Below are 20,219 nucleotides of genomic sequence, written 5' to 3' on the forward strand. Positions count from 1 at the left end.
AATTCAAATAGCTCTTTTCGTTCCTATTGGTTCCCTTAAGTGCCAAGCATCGGGCGGCACCCCGACGGGCTGCGGTGGCCCTGCTCGGCCTAAACCCGCCCCCTTCCTGGTCAGGGTGGGTCTATGGAAGTTCCCCCTCCCCCACCCCCAAATCTTGGTGATGATTGGACAAAGGACAAACCTGCCCAGCGTTGGGCACAAGTTGTGCTCACTGTCACTTAAAAAAGTTACCTGACTGAGGGAAAAGCTCGGTCAGCCCCCACCAAGCCCAGGGCAGATTTGTCTTGACCGTTTCACTTACTTGCCTTACTCATGGTGAGATAGTAAGGGCATGCTCCTTAAGGGATGAAAATTACTGCTACAAACTGACATTCATTGAATACCTACTGTGTGTCCCGTTTGGAAACATGACAGTCTCAAAGCAGCAGCACTATGAGTCAGCAACAGAAAGCAAGCCAAGACGATCCCTTTGAAAACGACTGGAAATTCTTCACATTTTAATGTTACTATTTAGCTGTCAGGGGTGGTGCATGTACTAGACCAAAATTACAGTCGTTCTGATTTGAGGGCCTGTTCTAAGGCTGGTTAATGCTCGGCGGTGGGGAATGGTCACATCCCTTGCTACCAAGACTATGGAGCAGGCCTGGCCTCTGCAGCTGTTTATAACCCTTAAGTCATGACTCTTCCACCTGTCTGGGTAAATCTATCCCTGCAACAAATGCAGACAACACTTGGAGGACTCAAGAATGGCTGTTTACAAGATCGTAATGGGAAAGTCTTGAGCAAACAAGAGTGGAGGCCTTCCCATGTCATGCATGTTTCCTCAAGGCAGACCCTTTTCACTATTTCCATAAAAACTGAACAACATTCCACTCTGTGTGGCCTCCCCCTTCTTGGCAGTTTGGAAGTTTATATTCTTGGTTAACCTCTCTCCTGGGTTTTCGTGAAAAGGTAGAGGTAAGTTCACTCCTAAAAGGCATGGATCGTGTCTTTATGTGCTGACCACTCATTTGAATTAAAATCTTCCCTTTTTTTTTTTTTTTTGTAAGATTTTATTTTTAAATAAACTCCACACCCAACCTGGGGCTTGAAACACAACCCTGAGATCGAGAGTTGCCCCCCCCCCCCCCAACTGACCGAGACAGCCAGGCGTCCCTAAAATCTTCCCATTCTTAAAGACTGGGCCTAAATTTCTGGAACTTTTGAAAAAACAGAACACCTTTCAGACCAAGTTGGCCAGTGAGCACACATACCCTTCTAGTAAGTCATATAATTATCGACTAAGAGGTAGAGTATGGTCTCTCAGGCTCTCATAGGAGAAACCAGAGTTTGAATCTGAACTCTTACCTTTTCTGAGCACTAGTTTCCTCATTCGTAAAAATAAGGACAAAATAGTATTTCAACTCCAGACTTGTAAATGAAGTAATGGATAGAAAGTGTTTGGCTCCGCACGTAAGAAGTCATCAAAGTGATAGTAGCTATGCTTATTGTCAGATATACTTGGAAAGTAATTACAAACTTTTTAACAATCTGAAATTGTTTTTTATATATTAAATGAGGGGGTTGGACATATCTTCAGGTGGGTCCCTTTTGGTCTAAAGTTTTGAGTTCATACTTGACTTGCCCTATTTCCTCCATCCCCTGTAATGTAAAAGACAGATTGGTAGGGCAATACACCAGACTGGAAATTGAAAACCGTTAAGTTCTGATTCTGCTCCCTTAAAAAGACACTTCTCCCATAAAAGACACTTCTAGGTCATTTATGCTCTTGCTTCCTCATCTATAAATGGGGTTAACAGCACCTATTCTACGTTGTTGTGAAGGGCTTGAAACGAGAGAATTTTAAGAACGTTGACTTGGTAAACTAAAGCTTTCTATGAGAGCTGCCCCATCCTGGCTGAACATCAGAATAACCTATGAGCTTTTAAGGAACAAAAATGAATGCCAGGCCCCCTCTGAGATCTCCTGAATTGGAATCTCCGGCGGGGGTGGGGGTGGGAGAGTGTAGGGGGGGTGTGGGGTAGGGGCTACTCATGGGTATCTTTAAGTTAAACAGATAGCTTTCACATGTGGCTTGGGCTGAGCATCTCTGCTTCAAAGGTAAGGGATCCGTCCCAGGGAACCCTTTTAATCTAATGATTTGTAAAGAAGAATAAAGTATATAAGACAGATAACTGATTAAGGCCATCTTAAGCAGGCCTGTTTGGTGCATTGTATTTTAAAGTAAAATTGTCAGGGGTGCCTGGCTGGCTCAGTCAGTATAGCATGTGACTCTTGAGCTCAAGGTCATTAGTTCAAATCCTGCATAGAGCTTACTTAAAAATAAATAAAAGAGATTCCTGCCTTAAATAATAAAGTAAAATTGCCAAAAATTTCCAGAATAACAAGCCCTCCTATTTACTTGTTCATGTCCTACAGCAGTTTTGACTAAAATCACTGTACTCCCCCTTTCTGCTACAAGATGGAGATGTGGGGTAAAACAGGTATGATACATAACTCGGCTATAATGACCTTTGCTCCAGATGACCAACTGAAAATGGGACATTAATGAAATTACATTCTATACAAAAGATCACAGATCAGATCAGGATCAAAAGATGCAAAAGGATGGCTGCTTTTATTTTTTTATAATATTTATTTATTTTTGAGAGACAGAGACAGAGCACAAGTGGGGGAAGGGCAGAGAGAGAGGGAGACACAGAATCCAAAGCAGGCTCCAGGCTCTGAGCTGTCAGCACAGAGCCCGATGCAGGACTCGAACTCACAGACCACAAGATCATGACCTGAGCCCAAGTCTGATGCTTTTACCAACTGAGCCACTCAGGCATCCCAAGGATGGCTACTTTTAAAATCATAATGGCCCATATCACTGATTTTTTAAATATTTATAGTTGTTCCAAACCCTTAGGTTAACCTAAAAACCTAAAGAAATAGAAGACAAATGAAAGCTTATGACAAGGAATGGTCCAACAAGCTATTTCACGACTATAGCAATGTTTTCCAAACTTTTATGAAACAGAATCCAAATACATAACACAGATGAACAACAGGGCATCTGTGACTGAAACTGAGCAGAGGGTCCAAAATCCTGGCCCTTTCTGCTTCCCCACCCCTGGCTGGCCTTTCTCTCCACTGTCTTCTTTTGGTACACCCCATGGTTCTATGCAATTTCAAAATCACTGCCCTATATGTATGTTTCACTTTCACCTGCTTTTTAAATAAGGTGGAGGGAATGAGCAGTTATCCACACTCTGCATAACTTCTCATGCCTTTAAGCAGTTAAGTGCCCTTTGATTTCACTTAGTCCCATGCTGCCACTTCCCTGCTACAAAGTACCAGTTACTGGTGGCTGGGTGGCTCAGTCGGTTAAGCATATGACTTCAGCTAAAGTCATGGTCCCAAGGCTCATGAGTTTGAGCCCCGCGTCGATCTCTGTGCTGACAGCTCAGAGCCTGGAGCCTGCTTTTGATTCTGCGACTCCCTCTCTCTCTCTGCCCCTCCCGTGCTCATGCTCTGTCTCTCAAAAAATAAGTGTTAAAAATAAATAAATAAAAATAAACATTTAAAAAATTAAAAAATAAAAGATGTCAAAAATGTTTAAAAGCCCTAATAATTTTCCTTTAACATGGACAGAAATCCTAGTGGTTTTTTCATTTGTTTCTAGGTATGTGGAGTTTTATTTGAGAATGCAATGTACAATTTACTCAGAATAATCTGGAAGTCGCTCTTCACCTCTTGAGCCTACTAAGGTAAGTAATACCTCAATTTAAATGAAACACAAAAACATACTAACATTGTGTCTCCTAGCTCTCAAGCATCTGTTTTTGCATTGGGTATTACCAACTTTGTTCTGAATCCCCCATAATTTCAACCTGCCCCGATTTATTCCAGCACCCTAGAAGAAATGGGCAAACTACAGGGCCTTATTATTGGTATTTACTCTGCCTAGATTATGCGATCGGGTTTGAACCAATTTCCTAGTTAATGTCTCTCCCTCTGATCCAAAACACACATATTAGGTTGAGCCCCTATGAAATAAATTGCAGACATTTAACTATTTTTGACCTACAAGAACAATAATTATTTATATTCACCCACAGTTTAATACATCTTTTCTTTTTTCTTTAAGTAATCTCTACACCCAGCGTGGGGCTCAAACTCATGAGTCTGAGATCAAGAGTCACATGCTCTACCGACTGAGCCAGCGAGGTGCCCCAATACATTTTCTTAATATTTTCCATTCCTCCTATTATTAAAAGAAAATGCTGGTCTTATGCTTTTGAACTTCACTAAGTAACTGAATTAATGAATGACTCACTGACAAGTATTTCTAACAAGCTTTTGAACCCCAGGATTGCAGGGTGCCCATGTCACTTATGTGTGACTTAACCACACATATTTACACATACATTCTGTATCCATCACTCCTAAAGCCAAATTTAGTATGCATCTGTCCATTCTTTTCTTAGCTGCACGCATGCATGCACACACACACACACACACACACACACACACACACACACACACACAAAGGCAGATCAATGCCACAGAAAGACAAGTGAAAGAATTCATTTTCTCTTGAAATTCATTCACCACAAAGCAAATATGAGAGGTCTCAAATACGGAAAATGGCTGTCATGTTTTACCTTCACTGTCAAAGGTAAACAAAATGGCACATACACTCTACTAGGTCTGACACACCACTCTCACATCCTTTTAAATCACTGAATTGTGGAAGGAGAGCGTGATTCCTATTTTCCCATGATTTCCCCTTTCTATCAGACCAAGCTGAATAAAATGGTGTGGATTAAGTGTGTTCGCTTTTCCCAATCCCATGCTACTATTTCTGTATTTAATAAACAAGCAAAAAACTCCCCTCACCCATCTGTCCTGCTCTCCTAGAGATGAATTTGGCCTCCTTTGCTAAAATTACAAAACATCAAACAATTCAAAACAGCATGCCCTGGAAAATGTGAGAAAATTCTTAGTATTCCAAATTCTATAACTTGAGACAAGGTTAGCCACCTAAAATGCCTTAAAAATAGGAATTGCAAAGAAAGCAAACATTACATGACAATTCTGAGACTTTAAACTGTTTCATAAAGGCCCCAAGTGTATGGGAAATCCTAAAATGATCTCATATGTAGTCACATGTCACTGCTTACCGGGAAATAACACTCCACATTCCAAGTAGATTAAATTCCTAACCTGTTTATATGCTCTATTCTAATTATGTTCCACTCTGAAGAACTCTTTATTAGCTAACCACTATACAGACTGAAATCTCACTATAAAACATGTGTACGTCCTACAACACGGAAGACTACCCCTTAAATCATCACCTACAGAATCAGAATGTTGAAGCATGTTGTGGATGGGTCTTTTGGTTCTGAGAGTATCGGAGAATCATTCAAATCCTGAAGACTGTTTTTCTTTAAAGACTCATTAGGGCACAATTTAGCATTAAGCATTTATTAAAACACGTAACAAGACAAAGGTTGTATTCAGTTTTAAAAATGAACAGAAAAGCTTTGGCCTTTTTCATTTACATTAAGTGCAAGCCATCGGTACGGATTATAGTATTCTGCTGAAGCCTCGGCACCCTGACAGAGCCCTTACTGCAACGCAGAAGATACTTTTCTTTAAAGGGTTCAGTACGTGGAGGGACCATGTTAGGCAGCTAAAATATTTATTATCTCATGTAATCTTCCCCATAAGGTGCTTAACTCTTAAGAGTTGTGAGAATGCCTCCCAGAATTGCTTCTCAATTTCATACCGCTTTGAAAATACATTTCTGGGGGTAGGGCCCCGGCATTGGTACATTTTTAAAAGCTCATCAGGGGATTCTGATGCAAAACCACAACCTAGAATCACTGTCATATTTAAAAGCAGCAGGATCTTAACTCAAAAATAATCCTCAGCAGCACAGCTGACCCTCTCCAATATACCATAAACTCTGCAAGGGCCTTGAGAAACTCTCCAACAGGCTTCCCTCACATCCTGGGTTTCCACCTTCTACTGACCTCCTGCTGTCACAATGTCCCACAGAACTACAAACATCAAGCAAAACAAGGAAGCAAACAACTTGACACTTCTTCTGAAAAATTGCGAATACCTTTTGTTTTGGTTTTGTTTTGGGTCAAGCAGCGTGTAGGAATAGTAGGGGTGCTTCGGAGCAGAAATTTTCTCATTTCTCTACACAGAACTGTGTTCACTTAGACAGAATTTGCTACTTGCAGGATATAAATATGTGGGATATCAACGAGACAGCAGCCAGAGTTTAGCTAAATTGTCCGAGCAATTAATCAAAATGGAAGTGTAATTCCCATCATTTGAACCTCCCCCCCCCCCCCAAGCCAAAATAAAATGCCAAGATTACTTTCAGTATTTTCAACAATGTACTTATTTTCAAAGTGTTCTTTAAGAAGTGCTTCATAGCCAGGGGTGGGAGGAAGGGGGAAGGGGGTGCCCTGAGTGGCTCAGTAGGTTAAGCATCCAATTCTTGACTTCAGTCAGCTCAGGTCATTGTGAGATAAAGCCCCTTGTCGGGCTCCATGCTGTTTGGGATTCTCGCTCTCCCTCTGCCCCTAACCTGCTAGTGCTCTCTCTCAAAATAAAGGGGTGCCTGGCTGGCTCAGTCAGGAGAGCAGGCAACTCTAGATCTCAGGGTTGTTGAGTTCAAGCCCCATGGTGGGTGTAGAGATGACTTAGAAATAAAAGGTTAAAAAAAAAAAAGTGCTCCACATATTTTCCCATAGAATAGTTTTCTTGGTTACAACGTGACCTATGTGAAATAGGGGAATTCAATTATGAACAGTTCATTTAAGAACAGAAATAAGGTGAATCTTTAGTTATACACTGACCCAACTAATTAATAAGCCACAACACACTATATTATCTGTGTGCTTTTCATGCTTTACCCTCTGGCTTTTAAAATTCTATCAAGTATTTCCATGAAGTTTCATATTCCCCCCCTAACATGGCAAAAGCACCCATGACATTAGTTAGTAAATTCCTAATTAAATAAGAACCCAGTTCAAATCCTTTCCATAATAAAGTTCTCTGGCGTGAATTTCAATCCAAATTTTTAATATTTAGGGCACCACCAAATTCCACCATTCAACAGTACCTAGTGCAACAAATCAAGAGACATGCACTTACCTGATCTAAGAATTCTTGGGGGCAGGCTTCCCACACAGTTGCACAATATAAATTGTAAAAATTGTTAACACTATACATATAAGAAAATAAAAGTTGTTGGTTCAAGATTAACTCCTATATATACAGAGTCAAAGTCAAAAACCTATGGAACAGGGGCACCAAGTTGGTTGAGCATGTGACTGTTGATCTCAGGGTCATGAGTTCAAGCTCCATATTGGATGTAGAGATTACATAAAATAAATAAAACTTAAAAAAAAATCTATTGAACACCTATCTTTGGGGAAGCTCACTCACCATAAAAATGGATATATACGAAAAAAAGACCATATTACAGCAGTGGTAGGGTGAACTAAGTGAATGACAAGGCAGGAAAGGGAACAATGGGGACTTGACCCAAAAAGGCCACATTGGTGAGGAGGGGTGGGAATTGTTTGAGAACCAATATGGAAGAACACAATGAACAGGTATCAGACCTATTCTCTAGTCCTAGTTTCATAATCATCTCTGGACCTCTGCTTCCTCAGTTCTAAAACAGGGGTTACAATTAGGTAATCTAAATCTTTCCAGCTCTAATATTCTGTTCATTGGTTCTATAGCTGTATCCTTCCTCATATTTGAATTTAAAAACTGTGGTACCCTGCGTATTTAAAGCTTTAAGAGTGGATACATGTAAATACCTTCTGTCCCTCAACATTCTCAAGAACAAAGACTCTGTTTTGGGTTAGGGAATATTTACTCATCAGCATAAGAGTCAGAATGGTTAAGTGACTGGGGGAACCTGGGAGTGGCTCAGTCCTTTAAGCTTGATTTCAGCTCATGGTTTGTGAGATCCAGCCTTACATCATCTGGCTCTACACAGACAGGGCAGAGCCTGCATGGGATTCTCTCTCTCCCTCCCTCCCTCTCTCAAAATAAACAAACATTAAAAAAAAAAAAAAAAAAAAAAAAAAAGAAAAGAAAAAGGGTAACTTACACTGAGTGATTTATCAGCAGTTAGCAAAATCATGGTTTTTTCCTAGCTGCATGTACTAACCCATTCTGCCAGGTAGTGTTACACAGAGCTCGACTTGGGAGTAAATCCACATCATGACCCGATTTTTGCTAGTAAAGTTGCAGATTTGGAACTAAGCTTACTAAACAAAGAGTCTGAAACATCAGTTGCTAGTCATTTACACACTTTGTTATTCTTTGTTTTGCACCTGTCTGTCAGGAATGCAGTGTAGCTTTAGTTCTTCCTTGAAATGTTACTTCTAGCAGGCCTACTCATTTCAGGGCTTTTTCTAAGCTTCAACTTTTCGACTTAATATTCTTCAGAATAAAGAAAACAGCTCATTTTAAACAAGAAGTTTATTTAAACAACGAGACGTTTGACTTGAAGGGAAAACTATCTAGGATTCATTTCTTTTAGAGTAATTTATCCCTACTTAAAGACAGATTGCCCTACATGTAACAGCTACGTACAAAAAAGTTATAAAATTGTCCTTGGTTTTACAATGATAAATGAAAAACATTAAAATTCTCCAATCGAACAAGGTATGCAAGGATTTTTATGTTGTTCTTTTTTTGTTAAACAGTGAGAGCAAAATAACTTACTGGAATATAAAGATAAGAGCTGAATGAGCATGCCACTAATGGAGAAAGGGGGTATTTTCACAGAACCAGTATTTTTCCCCATCCCATCTCCATTTGATGTCGGTCAAAACATACCATTGGCCATTTAGTTAAAAAAAAATGCAAAATGCTTGCGCACATACACAGTTACTTTATGTACAATAAAGGAATGGGGAAGGGGAAAATGAAAGAATAGAGAAAACTATACTGTAGTAGTCAGGATGTGGTGGAACCAAATTGCGGTTTTCTAATTGAGAATGTCTTCTTGGTCTGGAGGAACAGAGTTCTGGAGTAAAGTAGCAGGTTCCCTTTTTAGTAGACACCTCCTGTCTGCTGCTGGAACACATCAATTGTATCTTCATCCTCCATTTCCAACTAGCATGAAAGAGATAAAACAAAAATAAACACAAATGGAGGATCACTGATTATCAGCTCTTAAATCTGTAACTATCAGACTTAAGTACCCTGAAAAACTGCACAAGTTCCACCCAATTCCAGTGTTCATTATTTTAAACGCCCCCTAGCTTAATGTAGCATCAGGCTTAGGTTTAAATTAATCTTTCACTTGGTCTTCTTTATTTCAGTATAGAAAACTTAGTTTTTAAGTGAAAAAGCTATGTCCAGGAGTTAAATCACCTCACTTGTAATTACTGAAAATTCAGGTCATGATCTCATGGTTTGTGGGATCAATCCCCGCATCAGGCTCTGCTGCCAGTGCGGAGGGATGCTGCTTGGGATTCTCTCTTCCTCTCTGTCCTTCCCCTGCTTGCATGAGCACACTCTCTTTCAAAATAAATAAACAAACATTAGAAAAAAAAACTCAAAGAAATACAGTACACTCTTACATGAAAAGCACACAGTTGTTATTAAAAAATAGGTTTATATGTGTAGAAATGGAACTATTCCTAAGACCTAGTATTGCATTAAAAACAAATATAAAAAGTAGGCAGCAAAAGTGGTTACAGTATAATTTTATTTGTTTTTAAAAGTGTGTGTCTGTGCGAGTGCGCATGAGTGCATACCACGAATATATATCCTCACATAGGCACAAAGCACAGTGGTTGTCTCTGTGCAGCAAGGGAAGGTTACGGCAAGAAAAAACTTACTAAAAAACTAATTTAAATTTTAAAATGCTATTCACAAACTAAGTTTTGTAAGGCTCACTACCCACCCACTGTACATAAAACAACCACGTTTAGAGTGGAAAGGTCTTGGTACCTATGGCAGTGCTGTAAAAGAAATAATCTTTGTTATTGGTTTACTATGCTGATTTTTTATTATTATTTCTAAAAACTGGTAATTTTGGAAATAGAACAAGAACCCTGGGTACATAAAGACAAGAAAGGGAATCATTTCTAACACAGTTCAAATATACTAAAAGTAAGGCTATAGCATTAAAATGTTAATGACTAAGCCTCAATCCCCTCTTTGTAAAGTGAAACAGCATTCAGTTGTTAAGAATTAAATCAGTCAAAGAAAGTTAAGTATTTAACAGAATAGTGGGCACATGATTATATTACTATTAAAACTGGTCATTAAGATGTTCTAATTTATCACAGTTCTGCTATTTAGTACTGGGAGAATAATTCTAAAGTGAATCAATTTCATTCTACAGTGAATTCAATCTCAAATACTACAATGAGTTCAATTCCAAATTCAATTTGAAGATTTTACAATGCAGTTGTGCAAAAATCCTCCTCACAGTTAATATTTGCAGCTAGCACTGTAGAAACAAGAACCTTTTTTACGGTGGTGGGCGAGAGCATCAAAAGACAGAAAATACATTCTCGACATCAGAGTTTAGCATAATGGGTTTTTATTCTTTTTAAACCATAAAAACATGTCTTCAGCCTATCCACTGAAATAAAACTCCTGGGATGTTAAATTTCATGGTGAAACTTGAAATGCCTTCAAAGGATAAAAGAGTTTTTCCCTGTCTCTCATTCACCAACAGAATTCAGCTCCTCCTTGTGGCTACATACTATAATTGCTTCTTAGAGACTCCCCAAGGGAAATTACTTTAAGATATTCTTCCCTCAAATACAACTTCGACATTTCAAATTTTTCAAGTTTATCAACAAAACCACAACCAGGAGGGTGGGCTACGTCACTCATACCATATGTATTACTTGCTAGTGTTTATGGAGTGATAAAAACAAATTCAAAAGTAGAAGAGCTCCAACTTAAGTTTCTATCAAAATATTCTTTCCCCAAACTAGAAGCCTTAAGTAGAACCTCAGAGGGTAAAAGGAAACAAAGACAAAGAGCTTCTGCCACGGAAGACAGCCCAGCTGATCCCTGACAAAGCGAAAGAACTGAGGTGATATGTAAAGAGATTAAAGGATCAGACTGTGTCACCTTTTGCAGAAGGCTTTGGAAAGCCACTTATTATCAAGAACCCAACACTGGTCGAGCTAAGCCATCGAGAGACTTGCAGTTGGGAGCCCAAAGATGCCTTTAGTTGACAAGGACAGGTCAAAGAGAATTCAGCATGAGAAGTTAAAATGGCCCGGATCGACAGCCAACCAATCACCTGTGGGGGAGCCTGGAGAATCATCAAGAACTGCAGCAATGAAAACAACATTCTGAATTATTTGCTCAGAATAATGCTGGCAATAGGGAGGAATGGATTAAAGCAACCAAATGACCTATTAGTTTTACAAAACGATAATTGCATATTAAAAACCTCTGACATCTCCTGAGAAAATACTAACATTAATATTCCTATTTTTTCCCTTCTGTGCCCCTTTGGTCATATTTTACATAGTTTTGAACTCTGGCGAAGAACTATACTGCAATGTCTCAAAGTTCACAAATTAACAAACAAGACTGTTGAGCAAATTACAAACCACACTGACTTTTCTAGCTAGCACAAAGAGATTTTTTTTACCTGTGCAGGTGTGTCTGTTTCATTGATTGGCTGCCCATCAAATCGGAATCTGATCTGCCTCATTGACAAACCCTACAAGAGAGTTTAAAGGCAGTAAGAATGCAAAGAAAACAGTAAAAACTGAAACCATATGCATATTTAGCCACAAATATATTAAAAGAGGGACCCAAATAAATAATCAATACATTAACATTTCTATGTGGGTAAAAAGATTTGGTAGGATTTTCACTTTCTTTGAACCATGTTTGGTTTTCTTTGGAAAAGTGATCTTTTTTTTAAAAAAGGTCTTTTTAAAAAAGCTGTTTTGCTTTTGAGATCCAAGCTTGGATAGATCATATACCTTGAGTCAAACAGTACATGTAAATGAGTTAGAAAGATATTGAAAAGAAATTTAAAGTTAACAGATACGGCAACATTCTTCCATCCATGTTAAAGAGCTCTCCAAATGGGGGGGAAAACACCCTTCATAATGAAAACTGGAATTCACCTAAGTAAGTGTAAAGATTAAGTTTGCCTTAAAGCCACTTTACCTTCATTTCTATCCAAACAGCTCCTATCGCTAAGCAAAAGTAACCTGTGTCCCAACCCAGCACCATGCTAGGGACACCACAGGAATTCAACAAGTTTTTACCCTCGGGCAGGCAGGACATTCCCACTAGAACTGTCCTAAAATCATTCATAAGCACACAAGCTTGGAACTATGGAATAGTTCAAAAGAAACACCTGCTTTGTAAATTCCATTTTAGTACTTACCCAGACCAACAATTACTATTTGTCAACCTCACTACCAAGTAAGCTCCAGGAGGGACAAGAACCTAAGACTGTCTTGGTTATACTGTATTCCTCACACATAGTTGGTACTCACGGGTATAAGTTACTGATGGAATAAAATGGATGAAATGCAATATCATGATTCGTTTTTACCATGATTCGTTTTATTTAAAAGTACACCTAAAACTAAAGAGTAGCTTCATTACAAAAAGAGAATTTAAGATTTATATTACTAGAGTTTAGCTTCAAGAAATTTTTATGTTTTTAAGGAGATAAATGAGCCTGAGCATGCCCCTTCTGCAAAGCAGATTCCGGTGTTGTACTCATCATTACCTACCTGACACAGGGGTAGGAAGAAGGGGAAAGGAGCAAAAGCAGCAAAGCTGTTGGGAACTGCAGCCAAATGAAGATAGGAAAATAAAGTATCTTTGGAGATATGTATGGAGATAATATGTGTATATATTAACTGGAAAAATAGCATAGGAAGCATCCTACACAAAAAAAAAATCACTCCTATATCATACTCAAATCACAAACTGTAATTATTGTTACACAGAACACTCTGCTTTAATTACTTAAGAAAAAATTAAACTGAATTCCTAGGACTAGAATACTGAAACAAAGTGCTCAATAAATACTTAGAGGACACTTGTATTCCTTTAACAAGGATTCACTATATCTGTCTTTAAAACTACTTCTAACGTGAAGATCATGTTACTTTCCTTTACAAACCCTGGTCTTTGACACTAACACTTTCAGACTAGCCTGTCTTAAGGAATACAAGCAATTCCCAGACCAGATAAGGGATATCCATAACCTTAATTCATTTCTCATGACATCCAAATTTAATTTGTGATTATGCAAAGCAACCAAGAATTAAATGCCAAGCCATTAAGTACTAATTACATATTTGCAAACACTCCATTGAAAACCCATTACTTTAATAAAATACTAAGCCATATGCTGGATCTTTCCTCTACTACATCTACTAGTACGGTCCTAGGTCAATGGCATGGCCGTTCAAAACAAGGGGGTGTGGGGGGGAGCACAGTCCAGAACACACATCGTATTCCTTCATGCTTTTCCTTATCAATAAAAGCTTTTATTTCATCACAGATCAAAAACCAAAACCCAGGAAACTTGCCTTTCCAATTCCATAAATGACGTCAACTCAAACAATGAATTTGTTAAACCAGTATTTGGGTTCCACTTCTGAATAAATCATCTCTCTGAGCTTTGGCTTCAGAGATGTGCCACAGAAGAGCTGTGTGAGGTTATTTCTTTGGATCCCCATTCCTTCATTTCACAAAATGAACTGGAATAAACCAATGAATCAATCTATGCTCTCTGAAAGTCACAGTAAATGCACACTAGAATGAAGTAGTATGCTCTCAGCAGAAGGCTACATGGTGACAAGTGGACAAACTCTAATTCTACATGTGAATAGAAAACTTCTTCACAATCAACCTCTGGAGACAGTTTGAACGTCCTCTATCATTTTACAAGCATTTACTGAACACGTTCTATAAACCAGGTACTGGTCTAAGCTCTAAAGAAACAGTAAACAAAAAGACCCCATGCTCATGAAGCTTACATTTTAGTGCAGAGACAAATATACATCAATGCAAAAAACAGCTGAGAGGACCAAATGATGGGAGCAGACGCACTCTGAATTAATCAGAAAAGTCTCCCAGGTTAGTGACTGAGCAAGAGTGGAATAAAATGGTTGAGGGCTTGGCACTATCCAACACAAACACAATGTGGCAGCTCTTTCTGCCCAAAAGGTCCTGTCCCTGTGCTTTAATTACAACCACCTTTTTGCACCGGGGGATATGGATGGATGGATGGATACATATGTATATGCGCCACATATGCAATTTTAAAATTCCCAATTGCCACATTAAAATCAGGTAAATATTGTTTTAACTCGACATACTCAAAATCTTACTATTTTAGCATGCAACTAACATTTGAAAAGGTGAGTACTTTTTTCTCCGCTATGAGTTTTCAAAATCTGACATATACTGTGCACTATACAACACATCTTAATTTGGACTAGCCATGTTTCAGGTGGTAAAGTCACATGTGGCTTGTGACAGCACATTGTTGAGTTTTGAACAGCACAGGTTTCAGTAGAGAATTTGTTGGTGGATTTTATTATAGGAGTTATGAAGCATCATCAGGATGATCCCAAGTGTTTGACCTCCCACCTAGATAATGCTCAGTTTGAGATGCCTATTAGACATCTACTAGAACTCCTCCAAAGATCTGAGGCCAAATGAGTTCAGCAGAAAGTATGAGCATTCAATTAATCTGGATAAGAAATCCTTACTCAAGAATCCTCAACTGTCAAAAAACCAAACCAAAACAAAACAAAACCTTTAGCTATGCAAATTAGGTTGCATAAATATTTTAGACTTTTGAAAGGCTCTATCTACACTTAAAAAGCAAGTAATCAGAGGCACCTGGGTGGCTCAAAGTCAAAGCATCCCACTCTTGATTTCAGCTCAGGTCATGATCTCATGGTTCATGGGATCAAGCCCCTCCCATTCTCTCTCTCTCCTTCTCTCTGCCCCTCTCCCACCTGCTCATACTCTAAATAAATACATTAACTTAAAAAAAGAGAGGGGGGTAGAGAACCAGCCCAATTAGGTGATACTTCTTCAACTCCCTCCTTCTTAGAATGAGAGAAACAAACATTTGAAAAGTAAACAGGAATCTTGTTTCAGTCAAAACTCTGAGGTTATTCTCAACTTAAAAGGAAATTGAGAACAAATCTTTTCAAATTCTTCCTGGATCATATCTTTAAATCATATCTGCATTCTAAGTGATATGCAGTGGAATTATATTTTTTATGGATTACCAATGCTTCTTTTTCCCATACTGCAAACTGAGTGGCCCCAAGTTTAGTCAACTTAAACCTAACTGAAAAAATTCACAAAAAACTTTATTTACATGAGTAATACACTAAATTTAACATACCAGGAAAACCCAAAAGCTCTTGATTGACCAGCTAACTCAATCTCATAGATCTCTTATAAAGACAATCTGCAACGCAGGATGTGCTCTGTGTCTTTGTTTTTCTGGCACATAGTATAATGCCCTGGCACATGGTAAGTATCTGGTAAATATCAGGTAAGCAAAAAAACTCTTTTGAGGCCCTAACAGGAAATACAGGAAGTCTTAAATATGAACATTTTAGGATGAAGAATCAATAGATATGTATAATAAAATATTAATAGTTAAATCTAGGTGGTGAGCACATGAGCATTCAATGTATTTTCAACTGTGCACTACGTTTGAGTTTTCATATTAAGTGTTGGAAAATATGACCATCTAAAACCTAAAATTTATCGGGCATCTGGGTGGCTCAGTTAGGCCACTGACTTCAACTCGGGTCATGATCTCACGGTTCATGGGTTTGAGCCGCATACGGCTCTCTGCTGTTGGCATGGAGCCACTTCAGATCCTCTGTGCCCCCCCCTTCTGTGCCCCTCCCCCAGTTGTCCCCCCATAAATAATATAAAAAAAATAAAAATAAAACCTAAAATTTAGTAACGAGAAAAAATATGCAAAGAATTTTGTTGAAAACCACTAAATCTATGCATGCTTCTATTTTGCAAATGGTGTGCTACGTAAAAGTTCTACAAGACGATTACCTTTTAAAATCCCCCTCTAACCTGAGGGGGCACTAGTGTTCAAATATGTTAAGATGCTAGAGCAAAAATTCTTTAGCACAACTAGTAAGTACATATTTACTAGTTGTTTAAGTGGATTTCACCAAAATTCTTCAAACAAGAGTACACTAAAAACTCTTTGTCTTTCCAGGGAGCTGTAAAATTAATTTATATGGTGAAGATAAAGCATGATAAGCACATTCTCACTATAAATTATTATAAATACACCAGACATAAAATAAAGCTTCAATCTCAAAAAGAAGTTTATTTTCAGTTTCTTCCAAATACCCTTAGATCTCATGGAGGAAGTCCAACTATGAGCTCAAACTCAACCTCTCAACTTCTGTAGGTTTAAATCTTACTCTATTTTGAGCCTATTTTTAGGACAATTTGCAATGCTGACAACTGATTTTAGTGTAAAAGAATGATTTTCCCAACTTTTACATGTTATGTATTCAGGGTTGAATAAAAAAATACCTCTTCCAGGTTACTGTTGAATTAACTGATCTAGGTACCAGAGTTTTTGTTATATTTGCAAAAGTCATCTTTAAAGTTGCCTCTGTATTGTTACAGACTCAACCTCACTAAAGGAAGCTTCTTTGTTTTAAACCCGGCATTCAACTCACAGCATCTATTCATTACTTCCTCTTTTTGCTGTCTATTTACTAATTCCTGAGTAAAATGCAAATGTCCCTATAACATAGGAATGTTTTTGTCTGACTCAGGAGGTTAACTTTCTTTCTTGACCTCTACTATTAAAAAAATATAACAATTTTATATACTTCAGGAAAACTGCAATGTCGCTAAACTCACAATTTAACTTTACTTCCAAACTGGTATAAATGCTCAAAATAAATTGTTTTGACACCACACAAATTTTAAATAGACTTAAAAAAAAAAAAAAAGAGAGAGAAGAGAGCCTGACAAGAAATTTTATCAAGTTCATCCTTATTTTTTTTATAAAAGTAAAATCACATCCCCTCGGGAACTAATCGCATGTTATCATTATTTGATGCATTCTGGCACAGTACTAGAATCATAGAGCATATTAGCCAAACCATCCTAAGGATTTTCATGAAGCATCAACATACCAAGGGTATGATAAAATTGATATGCTAAGTATATAAGTGCATTCATTCAACCAAAGAAGTCTATTACAATATTATGCCAGTCTAGTGTCTACTCTCAAAAAAAAATAAGGTTTTTTTAAAAACACGTTTTATGGGAAGTGCATATGTCATTTCCTCACCTGTCGTTCACAATAGGCTTTCATTAGTTTACTAAGTGGTGTATGCCTCTTAATCTTAAACTGCACCACAGAACCATCCTGCCCCGCCACCTTCAAATTAATATGATCGTTGTTCTCAGTCTTGACTCCTTCCTGTTGAAAGAAAAATAAAAGTGTAATTTGGAAAATGTGAAAAACAAACACCTTTTAAAGTAGCAGCAGCCCAACTTGCTTCAGAAATCAACAGGTTTCTCATTCTGTATGATAAAAGAGCATACAGCTGTTTTCGGCCGCTGAAATCAATCTGAAAGATGAAAAATCCTGGAGCAACGACATTAAATAGCTGTCACAGAAACAGAAAAGAAGCCTTAACATGTAATACCATCAGCGATAACAATCGATTTTTAAAGATGGGTCCCACTCAATTTACTGTCAAGAACTCTTAAATCTGAATTTTCTAAAAGAGCGTATTTTGCATCTCTCTCAAAATATGTGTTTGCCCCGGAAAGATTAAAAATAAGTGTCTTTTCCCTTTATAAAGCGCTTTAAGTACAGAATGCAAGGATAAAAATCTAGAACTTGCAACTAATAACTCATTACAACTCTCCTGTTAAAAAGTTACAAACTCTGTTTAGGAACTTAAATCTCAACTACATTAAAAAAAAAACCTAATTGATGAATACCCGTCGGTTCTCTCTTCAAGCAGCGGTAATAACTTAGAACCACTATTAATGTTCGCCTCTATGAGCAGCCTCATTTTTGTTTATTTTCAGTTCAGAGCTCTTACTCTCCCCTCCCCTTTGTTGTCATGGGTCAAATGCAGGTTTTCTTGCAACTCTTCCTTGTAAATTTCGACCCTACCTGAAGTTCACAAAAACCAAGAGTAGATCGAAATCTGTAGCCCCCAAATCACTTCAGAAAGGAAGGGGGAGGGGGTGTCACAAAACAAATCAAACGAAAGTGCCGTGTGCCAGGAAGAAGTGTGCCCTAGTCCTCACGGAAAGAACCTCCCGGTGCCTCAAAACCCGCGTTAAAAAGTTAAGCCCTACCAAGTCTTTCTGCTCGCACATCTGCCTCCCAACTTCTCGAAACCGCATGGTCTCCGCAGGTTAGGGGTTATCTGGCACGCAGGGAAATGCCCCTGCCCTGACCCCCTGGGGACCCTGAGGCCATCAAAGTGGGAAACACTCCCCGGGAGTCCCCCAAACCCCGGCCACTCGCGACGGCCCGATGGGGAACCCATCGACAGCCCATTGATTCGCCCCGAGCCCTCACCAGGCCAGCGCGGCCCGGGGCAGGGGTCCCCAGACGCCGGCTACCCCCTCCCCTGAGGGGGAAGCCCCGGGCCGAGGGAACTCCCCGCCACCGCGAAGGCGGCAACACCCGCCGCGGCCCGGCGCGGGGTCCGCGGAGGGTGGGGACACCGCGCGCCCTAACGCCCCTCCGCACGCGCGCCCGGCCGGCCGGGCCCGACGAGCCCCGCTCGCGGCCGGTGGGCCCGCGGGCGTCCGCGATCCGCCCGCCCAACTCGCGCCCGGCGCGCACTCCGAGGCGGCCGGGGGCGGGGGAGGGCGGCGGGGCCTCCTCCGGCGCGGGAGGGAGGAAGAGGGGAGGGAGGAAAATGGCGCGGAGCGCCCGGGCCTGAGCCGCGGCCAGCCCCGTGGGGGGCCCAGGAAGGCGCGGGGAGCCCGTGGCGGGCTCGGGCCGGACCCTAGCCCGCGCCGTGACCCCGACCGCGCGGCGAGGCGAGGAGGCCGGCGCCGAGCTCACCTTGGGCTTTTCGTCGGCCATGGCGAGCGCCGGAGTCTCCTCAGCTGCCGCTTCACAAAAGAGGTACCAGGTCCGCACCGAACGAGCACACAAGCAGCACCAGGAGCGGCAGAAGAAGGAGGCGGCAGCGGTGGAGGAGGGAGAGGGCGCGCGCACGTCGTGCGCTCCCTCCCCCCACCCTGCGTGCGCGAGCACGAGCCGCCGGGGCTTCCCATTGGTTGCCAGCTCGCGGGAGCGCGCAACGCTTACATAACCACCCCCACCCCCCGCCTCGCACCGCCCCGGCCTGGGCCCGGCGCCCGCCAGGCCGGCGGGAAGAGGCGCGGACACGCGCACCCGGCCCGCCGCGGGGGCGCGCCTGGCTCTGGGCGGGGCTGTATTGTCCTCCTTCTGTGGTGGAGCTTAATCAAAATGGCTTCCAGCTGGTCCTCGGTGGGGACGAGGAGGCTTGAGGCCTAGACGTGAGACTCAGGCCGGGGAAGGCAGACTGACTAGAGGAGAAAGGGGGAGCCTAAGTCAAAGCCCTAGCATGAGGTTCTGGAAAAAACCCTCTTGTTTAGTGGCCTAAATGCAGCTTTCCACACGGTTGTGGGAACATCATGCTTAGCCTCTCATCCTTTGAATTTTAAAGCTTCAGCCTCAGCCCGCTTCCCACCAGTCTCCTGCCTCAGTGCGGTGCCTACTTGTGTCTTGCTGGGAAACCCGTCCTTCGCTAGCTGAGGAAAGATGTTCACCTTACAAACCCCTTACTCATGGCCTGGCTCCCAGCCTCCAAGAGCAAACAGGATCCGTCAGAGAACTACCCCATATCGAGCTTCCAAACCAATCAGTCAAGTTAAAAAAGAAGTAGGTCCCTCCTGTCTTAAGAACAAACAATCCAGACTCCAGTGCAGCGGATACCTCCCGCTCCTCTAGGTAGGCTTTATTGATTATTTCCTTGGTCCCTATGCTCTCTTGCGTTCCTCCCTTAGCATAGAAAAAGACTCTCCCTCGATTCTATTTCCTTCTTAAGTTACCACCAAATCTCGCTCCATTCTTGGCCAAACATCTTGAAAAACTGTCCATGCCAGCTGCCTCCACTCCCTCACCTCCCACTCACTCCTCAATCCAC

At 40.6% G+C, this 20,219-nt stretch overlaps 2 protein-coding genes across 3 annotated transcripts in view; one reads left to right on the top strand and one right to left on the bottom strand.

The window, feature by feature from the left end:
• NUP85 (nucleoporin 85) overlaps positions 1 to 20,219 on the top strand; it is a 70,587-nt gene that overhangs the window by 262 nt on the left and 50,106 nt on the right. The window contains exon 2 of the mRNA XM_042915959.1: positions 3,665 to 3,749. The gene's annotated coding sequence lies outside the window, so the exon portion shown is untranslated. The remainder of the gene's footprint in view (positions 1 to 3,664; positions 3,750 to 20,219) is intronic.
• Positions 8,491 to 19,284, bottom strand: SUMO2 (small ubiquitin like modifier 2). Of its 2 annotated transcripts, none has more exons than XM_042915976.1 (4): positions 19,109 to 19,284; positions 17,360 to 17,491; positions 11,663 to 11,734; positions 8,491 to 9,147 (listed from the first exon to the last, which is right to left on the bottom strand). In XM_042915976.1, exons 1-4 carry the CDS (start codon positions 19,127 to 19,129, stop codon positions 9,085 to 9,087), a joined length of 288 nt encoding a protein of 95 aa, XP_042771910.1. In that variant the 5' UTR covers positions 19,130 to 19,284; the 3' UTR covers positions 8,491 to 9,084. The 2 variants fall into 2 exon arrangements, with proteins under 2 accessions (XP_042771910.1, XP_042771909.1); XM_042915975.1 differs by lacking the exon at positions 19,109 to 19,284 and adding an exon at positions 18,388 to 18,726.

The sequence above is a fragment of the Panthera leo genome, chromosome E1, assembly GCF_018350215.1.
Source record: "Panthera leo isolate Ple1 chromosome E1, P.leo_Ple1_pat1.1, whole genome shotgun sequence".
Lineage (NCBI taxonomy): Eukaryota > Metazoa > Chordata > Mammalia > Carnivora > Felidae > Panthera > Panthera leo.

Excerpts from the sequence above, each read along its gene's own strand:
- SUMO2 (XM_042915975.1), bottom strand. The coding sequence starts at position 18,435 with ATGCGGTTTCGAGAAGTTGGGAGGCAGATGTGCGAGCAGAAAGACTTG. Across the intron at positions 11,735-17,359 it reads AAGCCTATTGTGAACGACAG|GGTTTGTCAATGAGGCAGAT; the intron begins GTGAGGAAATGA and ends ACTCTCTTGTAG. Across the intron at positions 9,148-11,662 it reads AAACAGACACACCTGCACAG|TTGGAAATGGAGGATGAAGA; the intron begins GTAAAAAAAATC and ends CTTTCATGCTAG.